The sequence below is a fragment of the Schistosoma mansoni genome, chromosome 6, assembly GCF_000237925.1.
Source record: "Schistosoma mansoni strain Puerto Rico chromosome 6, complete genome".
NCBI classification, from domain to species: Eukaryota; Metazoa; Platyhelminthes; class Trematoda; order Strigeidida; family Schistosomatidae; genus Schistosoma; species Schistosoma mansoni.
In genome coordinates, this window is record NC_031500.1 from 12,564,435 (window position 1) to 12,577,905 (window position 13,471).

At 35.1% G+C, this 13,471-nt stretch overlaps 1 protein-coding gene across 1 annotated transcript; it reads left to right on the forward strand.

The window, feature by feature from the left end:
• Positions 1-7,036: 7,036 nt before the first annotated feature.
• Positions 7,037-13,471, forward strand: Smp_203030 (uncharacterized protein; the record flags this gene model as incomplete). The annotated part of the gene is made up of 3 exons (XM_018798297.1): positions 7,037-7,105; positions 10,266-10,356; positions 13,269-13,471. 3 exons carry the CDS (start codon positions 7,037-7,039, stop codon positions 13,469-13,471), a joined length of 363 nt encoding a protein of 120 aa, XP_018653253.1.

The window sequence follows — 13,471 nt, forward strand, 5'->3', positions numbered from 1 at the left end:
CTTGAATATTTCAATATGTGAGAGTTGATTGTAGAAAAAAAAATTGGTTGATTAAATGAATTCTCTCTTATTGAAGTTAGATTTATATGACATTTAGTCAACAATAATTACTTACTTGATAGCTTGAACATGTTCTATGAATGTCGCCTCTAAATGCCCTGGTACGGCCGAGAGTGGGGAGAGTCCGCTCTACCTCTCCAAATGCTCTCACATGGACACGCATATATAGGCTCTGCCAGGGAAGTCCCACTCACTACCTTCTCGTGGCATTACGAAATGGACAGGACGAAGAGCGAATGTCCGGCGCTTTAACCGGGTTGGTGGGTTCGTATGATCCATCCAGGGGAGTTGGAAAACCCTCATTCCAAACCAATGGTGCACAAGGTTTCCAGTATCCTGAAAGAGCAAATGGCGTATGAAACAATTAATGGTCACCGGCTTCCATGGGACTGCATCTCCTCACGATGCCCCACTGCCTTGTGCGTTAGACTTTTAGATCAAAGACTCTGCGTGTGGTCCCCTAAGAAAATTACTTGCTTCAATTCGGACTCTCGGGCAGTATCACAGCCCTCACATAAATCAAATAAGATTTGTGTGGCGCATATATATCTGGTGCCTCTTTGTACCAATATTTATGTGTTTAAATGAAATGAAATGAATGAATTTTACGTCGTGCATTATTTACCGACGTTGGGACTAGTTGAAAAAACCGGAGAGGTGGTCAGTGTATAGCATGGTGTTGTGGTACGAAAGAAAGCTACAAAGGGATGGCTTCTGTTGGTCCTTCAAGACTCCCTGACTGGGGTCCAAGAAATGGTGCAACATAGTTGCTAGAGACGTTATCAGATATGGCTCAGAGTAGAAGCCAGTGGCGATCCTGCTTGATGATCATATGACTTGAAATGTGACCATATAGCATAGCCTGGATAGTCATGAAAACAAATGGTATGTGTTAGAGTGATTGTATTAGTAATAAGACTTTATAGAATATACTAATTTTTTTTATTATTCATTAAATGGAGTTATAAAAACTTGATATTGAATAAAATGAACCTCGTGCTTAAATATTTCAATATGTGAGAGTTTATTGTAGAAAAAAATTGTTTGAAATAATGAATTCTTTCTTATTGAAGTTAACTTTATATGTCATTTAGTTAATAATAATTACTTACTTGATAGCTTGAACATGTTTTATGAATGTCGCCCCCGAATTCCCTGGTACGGCCGAGAGTGGGGAGATTTCGCTCTCTCTCCAAATGCTCTCATATAGCCACGCGTATATGGCTTCTACCAGGGAAACACTACTCACTGCCTTCTCGTGACATCACTGTTGTTTGCGAAATTGACTGGGCGAAAAGCGAATGTCCGGCACTTTAACAAGAGTGGTGGACACGGAAAGTCCACCTAGGTGGGTAAGAAAACCCTGATTCTTAATCAATGGTGCACATGGTCTCCAGTATCCTGAGGGAACAAATGGAGTATGAACCAATTGTTGGTCATCGGCTACCATAGGACTGCATCACCAAACGATACCCCACTGCTTTGTGAAGCAGATCTTTAGGTCAAAGGCTGCGGGTGTGCGCCCCTAAGAAAACCACCTGATTCAGTTTGGGCACCTGAGCAGTGTCACAGCCCTCACACAAATCAAATGAGATTTGTGTGGCGCATATGTATCTGGTGCCCCTTTGTAGCAATATTTATGTGTTCAAATAAATAATAAATTGCTATTTCAAGTTCAGAACTCTCAAATTTAGTTCCAAAATCTTCAGTTGAGTCAACGTCACATCAATTCACGAGACTAATATTTGACCTAAGGAAAAAATTTGTCTAATTAACACTCACATAATGACAAATAGAGTTCTAGTTCTAGTGATAAGCAGTAACCATTAGAGTTCAACCAGGTCTGTTGGGAGATATCAACTCACTGATGACATTGGTGAATGGTTGCTCGATTTCGTGGATTGGTTGAAGTTAGACATTAACTGTTATATCTTGTGGCCGAGTAGATGCCCAGTTAGTGTATCAAGTGATAAAACCGCCAATGAGAGAGCAGCAAATTATCGATTGTAACAGTGACACACAAAAACCTTATAAGTCTAGAGTACGTGTCGGTTCTGCTTTCTGCCTTGCCCAGCCAGTTATGTCCGAAAACACCAATAACAGCCTCAGTGGTATGAATCATTGTATTTCAAATATACTGAGTTTATATACCAAACAGACTGACCACAACGTACCAATAAAATTGAAAATAACATTTGTACAAGATTCAGCCAAATGTGGCTGTGAATGTGGGAGGCAGCAATAAACAGACCAGGGATAACTCAAGAATGTAAATCGTATAATTATAGTCTATAGGTCAAAATAAAGCTTATAATAAGAGCAACACGAAAATGAATAGTTTGGTTGTTTAGCAGTTATACGATAAAAAAATATATACATAATACTGGTCCATAAATTGATCCCAAAATTACCATTCATTATTGTTATCGGGATATAACATCAACACTGTTGGATGCCAGCCGGCTCAGTAGTCTATCGGTTAAGTGCTCTGGCGCGAGACTGATAGGTCCTGGGTTTAAATCTTGTGAGGCGGTATCGTGGAAGCGCACTGCTGAGGAGTCCCACAATAAGACGAAACGGCCGTCCAGTGCTTCCAGGTTTTCCATGGTAGTCTAACTTCAATTGACTCATGATCTCAACTCTATACAAATAGAATTAATAAATTGACGTCACTAGTCCAGTTGCAGTCTACAGACGATCTAGTGAGTAGGGATTCAATGAGTTGAAATGTAGATAATGTATGAAATTGACTTTTTTCTTAATTCTCTATGGCATGTAATTACAGTTTAAGCAAAACAAATTTCGAAGATGGGTATGGTAGTTATATATGTTTATTAATTAACTAATGTTAAACACTAAGTTTAATTTATACAAATATGGCAGTTAATCTATGTAAATAAATCAAATAAAAATCAATGTTTTTATATTCTATTTCCAGTATTGATAATGTCGAATAAACCCTCATCTATTATCTTCGTATTTCTTACTTGTATCATTAAATTCATAGTTTTAGCTACAAGTAATCATATCTCCCCTATTTACATAACATCTGATAGAAAGTATTAGGTGAAAGGTTATTGTAGAGAAATATGAATCTGTAGAAGTTCAATTAAGAAACAACAACTTGGTGATAGTGTTTCTAACTGTGATACTAGAAGAAGATAGGTTTGAATATTTAGAATAACAATTAATTCCTATGATATTCCATTTACTGTCCACTAAAGCAATGATAGGTGACGAAACTTAAGTATGTGTTTCTACAATGGCATAATTAATTTAAAGATATTTCTATATTACAAACTTTAAAAGGAATAGGTTAGAGTCCTAGAGTGAACATCAATTATGGGATGTAAATACGTCCAACTGACTAGTCCCAAATCGTGTTTTGTATTCTTCTGCTAGCCACATTTTATCTGTTCTGTATATATATACATCAACACAGTTGTTATTACCAGAATGAGGGTATGTGGAAATTGTAATAAGTTTAATGATTGAATACATGACTCGATCTATGCTAGATCACCATTGGAAACCTGGAAGCACTGGATGGCTTAGTTGTTAGTTAGATTTGTGTCTTAAACCCACATGAGGAATTCCTAGTGATATCTTGAGAACTTAAATAATCGACTAGTTTTTACTTCCCTTTCAATGTAACCTGTGAATTTATTGCTATATTTTATCAAAATATAGAAAAACAAATGAATTGGAAATATAGTGTGGTGTAGGTTACTCATATCCACATAAGTAGTATATAACGGTGGTCGAGCATTGGATGTATTTCAGTGGAAGATCGATAATTAAAGAACGGGGACGAAACGCAATTGGTATGAAAATGCATGAGTAATAATAATCGAAGACGATGGACTGATATTTGCAGCGGGAAGATTGAAGATTGAGACAATGGATTGATAGTTTGCAAATTAACTATTTACTATATAGTTCTCATATTTTACTAAGAAATTTTGTAATTTTATGCCTAAATACATTCGATTGTCCCTATTCGTGTTCTTGTTCACTATAATATTATTATATTTGCATAGTTGAAAGCATGAGTCAATTGAAGCTAGACCACCATCAAAAACCTCGAAGCACTGGACGACCATTTCCTCCTAGTATAGGACTCCTCAGCACTGTGCATCCACGATACCGCCCTGCGAGATTCCAACCCAGGACCTACCAGTCTCACGCCAGAGCACTTAATCGATAGACCACTGAACCGGCCGTCATCCAACGAAGTTAACGTTTAACTTCAACCAATCCACGAAGTTGAGCAAGCATTTCACCAATGTCTTCAGTGAGTTGATATCTCCCAACAGACCTGGTTGAACTCCACTGATCACTGCTTCTCACTAAAACTCCGGGAAATACTTGTTAAAGTCAGTCACTAGTGAGCTTATGATAAGGAGGTCATTTGTGGAGATTTTTAGTAATTTTTATATATAGTTGAAATCATGGGTCCATCGAAGCTGGACCACCATGGAAACCTGGAAACACCGGACGGCTGTTTCATCCTATTGTGGGACTCCTCAGCAGTGAGCATTCACGAAACCGCCGTCCAGTGTTTCCAGGTTTTCCATGGTGGTCTAGCTTCAATTGACTCATGATTTCAACTATATATAAAAATTATTAGTCTTAATTGAATATTTTTCTTAGGTTTAACATCACTTAACACTTATTCACATATACGTCAAACTAATTCAGTTATATGATTAAAGATGACGTTACTATTACTTTATTTAGTTATATAAATATTTTCTCTCTCTATCCTAATTAAGCCAGAAACAACGAATGTGATCTACCTCAAGGTACATTTTTAAAAAAACACAATACAATTTACACCTACAATAAAAATCCATTATTACGTTTATTACCTTCATAGAGTTGAATACCAAGTGAGGTAAATATTGTCTTTTTTTCTTTTTAACAAATCATTGTATTAAGTTTTACAACTTTTTGTTGCCATGGTAACTATCCTTTCATTTGTTGATTTTTATTACTGTGACATACACATTTTTTTGTGTGGTTGATTAATCTATCATCGTGGCATTCTGAAAACAATATTTTGAGTGGTAAATTAAATCACATGTCATAAAGAAATATTTTATATATTATCATAATAATAATGATAATTTCAATAGTTGAGATCATGAGTTAGTTGAAGCTAGACCATCATAGAAAATCTGGAAGCACTGGATGGTCGTTTCGTCCTATTGTGGGATTCCTCCTTGACAGTGCGCATCCACGATCCCGCCTCACGAGATTCGAATTCAGGGTCTATCAGTCCCGTATGTGAACGCTTAACCCCATAGACCACTGAACCAGTCGGCATCCAACTGTGTAAATGTCTAACTCCAACCGATCCACGAAGTTGAGCAACCATTCACCAATTGTCTTCAGTGAGTTGATATCTCACAACAAACCTGGTTAAACTCCACTGGTCACTGCTTCTCACTAAAAACTTCAGGAAATACCTGTTGGAGCCAGACACTAGTGAGCATATGCTGTCTAATATCAGAAGGGGTTTTTTGTGGATATTATAGTAATTTCAATAGTCGAGATCATGAGTCAACTGAAGCTAGACCACCATGGAAAACCACTGTAATCAATGTAGTCATCGTTTCAGTTTATAGACAGAACACAAGAACAATAACTGTTGTAAGATGATGATGAGAATTTATTTATTTTGTTAGTTTTCTTCCAATCAATTACAGCTTGAAAAATTAATTTTCATCCCTAATTATTTAAAGAAAATTAGCGTGAACATTTATTAAACATGTTTATAGGAAGGCATTGACTGTAAATGTAGATCACATTGATGCGAAACAAGTTAAAGAGACTTTTATTAAAGGATTGATACAAAAAAACACTAATGGAGTTAGTTATTTGTAGCATTATAGTGGACACTACTCACAAGGTTGGTTACAAGTAGTGTTCAGTGGAGGATCACATATGAGTTACTACAGCCAACAGTTGGAGACAAGTGTTTCAGGTAGCCAAAACACGGTGAGTTGCGAATGCATAAGAGGCCAGAAGGAAAGCAATAGAAGACAGCCTGCCATCAGCTTAGGTTGCAAAATACACAATAGATGCAAATGGAAGATTGAAGACTAAGTGTATAGAATTCATAAATAATATGTGTTCCCCTCTAATTAAATCTAGTTATTCCTTCTCTGCTTGGATTGTTCGAACATTACGGTATCATTACATCAGATCAACCAAAGTTTATGTATTGAAATAGAATCAGCCTTTGGGGGATCATAATTTTCGATATTCAGCAAATAAACGATTTATTTCTAAGCAGTATACATCCACAACTATACAAAGGATGAAACACAAAATCTTCAGGACTCTTACTAAGCAGTTACCCGGAGTTTAATGGTTTACGTGTTTAGCTTCAGTTAGTCCTTAACATTGTACAACTATCTTTCGATGGCATCGGTTGGTAACTGTTTCGATCCGGACATGGTGGAATCATATGCTGATGATATTATTCAGAATGATATTTAAAGCTTCATAACTAAACTATTTATCTCTAACATCCTCACCTTGAGCTACAGATATTCTCTATTATAGTTGAACTGTATTAATAACAATTTCTTATTAAAACTCTAGGAGTTACCTCTATCGGTGGCTCATTGTTTAGGAGTCCCATACTAGAATGAAATAATTATCCAGTACCATCTGATTGTCTAAGATTAATTCGTCAAGTTAACTATACAGATTCAATAATTTCAACAATTCCTCTAATATTAATATACCTTTATCTTTTTTAATTGTCCAGTTACATTAAACAAGATAATGTAACATTTACAAACGGTTTGAGATACAGACAACTAAGTTAGAATGTATTAGTTAGAAAACGAAAGGACAAGCAAACAGACAAAACAACTGCGCACTGCTGAGGAGTCCCACAATAGGACGAAACGGCCGTCCAGTGCTTCCAGGTTTTTCATGGTGGTCTAACTTCAATTAACTCATGATTTCAACTATATATAAACGAAACAAATGTGTGATAACATGTAACATTATGCAAAATAAGAACAATGTAAGAATTAAGATGATTGACATAAACATGTCAATTACTTCAATTTATAATAAACAATAAATGATGAATAGTCTGAAGTCAACAATTGAATGATGAGAATGGAATGTTCGTTTGACTAAAAACAAAAGAAAGTTTTTGTTTAGCTTTTTAAAAAAAATGTTTTTCATTTCACTTAAATGTACTTCAATAGTTTTGTCTTGTTGATGGGTTGTATGATTGAGTTATGCAAAAATCTTCCAGGTATTCCATGGTGAGCTAGCTTCAATTGACTCATGATCTCAATTATATAAAATTAATAAAATATCCACAAAACCCCCTTCTAATAATGATCATATGATCGCTAGTGACTGGATCCATGAGGTATTTCCTGGAGTTTTAGTGAGAAGCAGTGACCATTGGAGTTCAACCATGTCTGTTGTGAGACAGTAACGCACTGATGACGTTGGTGAAATGGTTGCTCAGTTTCGTGGATTGGTTGGAGTTAGACATTAAAACCGTTGAATGCCTACCGGCTCAGTGGTCTACGGGGTTAAGCGTTTGCATGCGGGACTGATAGATCCTGAAATCGAATCTCGCGAGGCGAGACCGTGGATGTGCACTGCTGAGTAGTCCCATAATAAGACAAAATGGCTATCCAGTGCTTCCAGGTTTTTCATAGTGGTCTATCTTCAATGGACTCATGATTTCAACCATATAAAATTACCAAAATCTCCACAAAACCCGCTTCTGATAAAAATCTTAAGTCTTATTCTCAACCCTATCTCATACATACATATACTGTGGTCCGGGATCTGACTCCAGTTAGATCGTGCAAACGATCGTTATTGAATGGTCACTATAAAAATATATATTTTTCTCTCATCCTCGTATATAATTATCGACTTAATCCGCGTTAGTGAATAATGGAATTTAATAAGTCGAATACGAGAATGAATTTCGAATAAGTTTATTTCATACAATCGTTGATGCAGACAAATGAGCGATGAGAAGACAGCGACACGAAATGATGCGCGGTGGAGAAGGAGTATGAGCCAACTCGATTTAACCAAGAGTTGATCAATATTTTCCTTCTCATAAAAATAAGTTACAGACATGTGATGAATAGGATAAGAAGTGTACATACACACATACTCTCATTGAAAAACAGTCAGGGTTGATAAACGAAGACTTAACAAGGTCAAAATGAGACTCAAGTAGAATACTCATCACTTGTAAGATCTACACTCAAATTGATTAGAATCTTTTCGATCTATCCCTGGACCACGCTTATAATCGCTCTAAGCTGTCAGTACAGTTTAATTTTCACCTTTTTAGTGTGAGGGTTTTGTGGAGGATCGTAAGGTTCTGGATTTTGACCTACAATAGTGCCTTACATTCTCACTGTTGTTAAAGTGTCTTGTACTAGGACAAAACATCTATCCAGTGCTTTCTAGCTTCCAGTGGCTGTCATCTTCTCAATGAATTAGTTTTGGTTGTTAGATAATTTCTCATTATTACAACTACCTCCAACTATCTACCCAATGTCAAGTAAACTAAACTACTAGCAAAACAGTGAGACAAAATGTACTTCCAAGATTTCACTCCTTATGATTATTCAGCTTTAATAAAAAACTGTGATAACAAATGATTCATAATTAATACACTTTCATATTAAGCTAACTGATTTATCTAACCTATTGTGTAATTGTGTAAATTCGTTTGAACTTAATTAATTATGATTTAGAAATAATATGAATACTAAAAATCCTTGAAAATTCTGGCTGTGTGTTAAAACTTGTAAGCTGAGTGCCCTGTTAATGTATAACGAGATAATACCGCCAATTAGAAACCCGTTCGAGCAGTCTAGAGCAATTGTCGGTCCTGTTATCTGCCTAGTCCAGTCATTTAAGTAAAGAACACCAAGTCAGCCTCTGTGGTATCAATCTTTTATTTCAAATATGCTGGTTTTATATACCAAACAGACAAACCATATCGTAACATTAAATAAAAAAACAACATTTGTACAAGATTTAGCCAAATGTGGCTGTGAATAAGGGTGTTACGTCCTTGATCTGTCTACCCACTTTCGTGCCGAGGATAACTTGTCTAATGTAGATTAAGACCGTGACGCGATAGGCTGACTGGCTTCATCTTGAGGCTAGTATACGTGAGTTCGAAGTGGTGTAGAGAGACGAAAACCATTCTATCACCTGATTGACTGATAGGAACGCGAGAGAGAGAAGACAAGTCAGCTGGAACACTACTCACTTTATTCCAAAATCCGATCTGATTCCCGATTCGTGTAAAAAGATACATGAATAAATAGATAACTAACCCGACCACAACGTAAAACAATTAGGAAAATACAATTATGTCCAAAACTGGGGGATTAGACTAGAAAATAGAGTACAAAAGAGTACGTCTAAATTACAGTAACTTTGGAACAAAGAATGCTATGGTAGTAAATCATACAACAAACGAAATCTTATGATTTGTAGAATAGACTAGGGACAAAAGTAAATGTTACTGTTATACAAGCTTTGAATTAAATGAAATAACGTCCCCCAAAATAGCTTTCGTAGTTTGTTAAGGCTTCTTGATTCGCTATTCACATCAAAGGGAGATAGTAATTGATAGATAGGGTATAACTCAAGAATAGTAAATCATAAAATAATAGTTCATAGATCAAAATAAAGCTCATAATAAGAGGGACATGAATATGAATAGTTTTTTGATTAGTTAACAATTATATAATAAAATATATATGTATCCTATTGGTTCATAAATGGATCTCAAAGGTTACTACTATTCATTATTCTTATTGAGACATAACACTCAATGTGTAAACAATGAAGATTTCAACCTGTTTTTTTATATTTTTTTAGACGTTGTGAACTTTGAACTGATGTAATGATAAAGAAGATTTTGCAACTTAACTGAATGATTTCGATAGAGTTTTTGTTCTTTGAGCTAGATGAATAAGTGGTAGAGCTTTCATTGTTTTTCTTCAATTGTTATAACAATATAAGTAGTAATAAGTAGTAAATAAAAATTATTTTGATTATTTTACACACACACACACAAAACGGAAAAAAAATGACCTTTGTTATTCTATGAAAAACTATATTTGATCAACTTTTTGTATAGAATAAAGATTAATTCTATCTTTTCATTGCTTCAGATCAACTATTGGAATATGCATAATCACTTGTGTATAATCCTTTTGGTTCTAATAACGATAATGGGTTTTAACTACATCAATGGAATACCAAGTAAGTTAATAATCATTGGTACAATCAAGAGATACTTTTGTTGTTGAAACTTTCTGGAAATTGATTACTTACTTACTTACTTACGCCTGTTACTCCCAATGGAGCATAGGCTGCCGACCAGCATTCTTCAACCCACTCTGTCCTGTGCCTTCCTTTCTAGTTCTATCCAATTGTTGTTCATTCTTCTCATGTCTGTCTCCATTTCTCGACGTAATGTGTTCTTTGGTCTTCCTTTTTTCCTTATTGTTTATTTGAACTTTACTAATTAATGTTTAAGACTGTAATTGATCAGTCTGTTATTGAGATGATATGTGTATACTGTGTGGATAGCTTCGATATTGTTTTAAGTTACAAGAATTATAAGTAAAGATGGATGGTGATAAGTCTTGTTGATTGAACGCTATACTCGAATCCTCAGATAGTCTCGTAACCCCCAAGCTAGAACTACACAGCAACTTGAACACGAGAGAAAAGGTGTAAAATATACGAGAAGCACTTTACTCCAAAGGTTCATTTATGTTCAGAAAATATAGGGTTGTTATAGTATTCTAGAAGTCGTTGGGCCTCCCTGAAAATTCTAGAATGCTACTAAACATAGTAACAGTATAGTAATCAGCCAACCAGAAACTCTACATGTGATTTTTCATTTTCGCGATATTTCTAGCAAAACTTCTAATCAAACGCTGATTGGATAAAATGCTTCATAATGTTTCGTGAGCTTGTCATGTCTATTGCAAGAAATTTTCAGGATCATCTCAACAGATGGTACATTCAGCTGACGTGTCTCAAATAGAATGGGACGCGTGTCTTGGATTCCACCGCTAGTCACTATTCATCTTTGGTTCCTTTAAGAAGTTTAAATAAGATTTTCAACCGAAATGTTTGAAATCAAGTAATTTTTTACGTATTCTATTCATTCTACACTCAGTTTATTTCAAACTATTCGTTCAGATTTTGACGAAACCAATTTTACTAAGATATTCTCAATGTTTTATAATCATTCTAAGAATGTTGATTCTAATTACGAATTACGAATAAATGAGTCAAACCAGGCATTATGTACACTGATTGGTAGATGAGTTGTAATTAGTGTCATATTTATCTAGTCTATTAGCGTTGATTGAATTCTGTCAATCAAACCTAAGTGACTCGATGATCGTGAATACTATGTTTTGATATAAGATGTTTAAATGTGGTCGGATTATAAAGCTAAGAGATCTCACATGGATTATCGTTTCCATCAAGTTTGTATGTATACTTGGCTGATTTGTTTCAGGGTATCTTATCGAATACCTAAAATCACTTAACATTATGTACGTAGTATTTGAAGTTTGGAAAATCTCGTTTATTGCAAGGTGTGCAACGTAAAAATAGACAATCAAATCGACTTTCCCAGGTCCTACTGTAGTGAATGAATACTCAGATACAGTACATTTATAAAATATAAAAATCACTTGTATATCTTCCTTAATTTTTCCTTCACACTCCATCATTCTTCCAATCCTTTCGTTATACAGATCTCTCTCTAGTTTCTTTCCACTTCTGTTTATTTCAATCCTTTCCTAGTAAGCATTCCACTCCCTACTCCTGCCACACACTACTTATCTCTATCCATATATAAAGCGCAAATCATATTATACTATTTTGTTGTTTGATAGTGAAACACACTTTAAAAAGTGAAGAAAGCTGCCTTTTTTTCATAGTAACTTTATGACAGTTAGAAGATTTAAAGTTAACATTTATGAAATGAAACATATATGTATATGATATATTGGTTAACTTATTAGCCTTTTGAACAGTACCAATACTTGAACTTGAGGAAACTCTAAGAAGCTCAGAAGGAGCTGAACATATTCCATCCAATCAGCTTTTGGAAGATTATTTCAGAATCACTACATGTAGCTTCCCTACTCGACAATGCTAATAAACTCCTGTGTGCGGATTGGATAACTATAATGATGATTTCGTTTTTACTAAAAACTATAAATACCTGACAGTTTTGTACTATAATTGACACTGTATTGGGAATAACATTCCTACTTACTAGTCTGCTGTCTTCTCTCTTGTGACGTCGCGGGTTCAATCGTTCAAATAGTCTAGTAGTACATGGTATAGCAGGAATCTAAAGCTCTAGATATAACAATACAATAACCTTATAAAAAGTATTAGAATAATATTTCATGTTTGCAGTTATAAAAAAGAGTATTCAAGTTTTACTTCATTGACTGACCAGTGGAGTTCAAACCACGTGTCTTGCTAGATAGGAACTCACTGAAGACAATTGGTGAACGGTTGCTCAATCTCATGGATTGGTCGAAGTTAGAAGTTAACACCATCGGATTCCGGCCGGCTCAGTGGTCTATCAGTTGAGTGCTCTGTCGCAAGACTGGTAGGTCGTGGGTTTGAATCTCGCGAAGTGAGGTCGTGGATGCGCACTACTGAGGAGTCCTACAGTGGGACGAAACGACCGTCCAGTGCTTCCAGGTTTTCCTTGGTGGTCTAGCTTCAATGAACTCATGCTTTCAACTATGAAAATACTAAATCTTCAGAAAACCCCTTCTGACTGTAGAATGTTTAACCCTCCCCACCCCCTAAAAAAACAGTATTTTAATACTACAATAAATTCATTGAAATCATTAAAAGCTATTTTGATAGTTTATTAGTGATTCTTTTTGTAGTTATCTGGTTAAATGAACAATGGATCAGTCAAACTGACAGTTATGAAGTAATATGAGGTCAGAATTACCCGTAATTTATATACAGTTACATGCATATTATATATGAGTAATTTCTCGTTATAATATGATAAAATGGTATCATTTATATTTCCAGCAAAGATTTTTCTCTTTTGGTATTCCATCATATTATGGTATAGTTGTTAATTGAACGTTCATTGTATATTGTCATTATAGGTATTTATTCAACTTGTGCAAATTTAACTCAAAGATGTGAACCAACTTATCCATGTTGTTCACCAAATCTATGCCAAGTAATAAGTAGTGAAATTGGTACATGTGTAGAATGTTTTCAACTAGAAGTTGATTGTCAATATAACCAACAATGTTGTAGTGGTCTCTGTTTTAAAAATGTTTGTACAATGTTGTCACCAAATTAG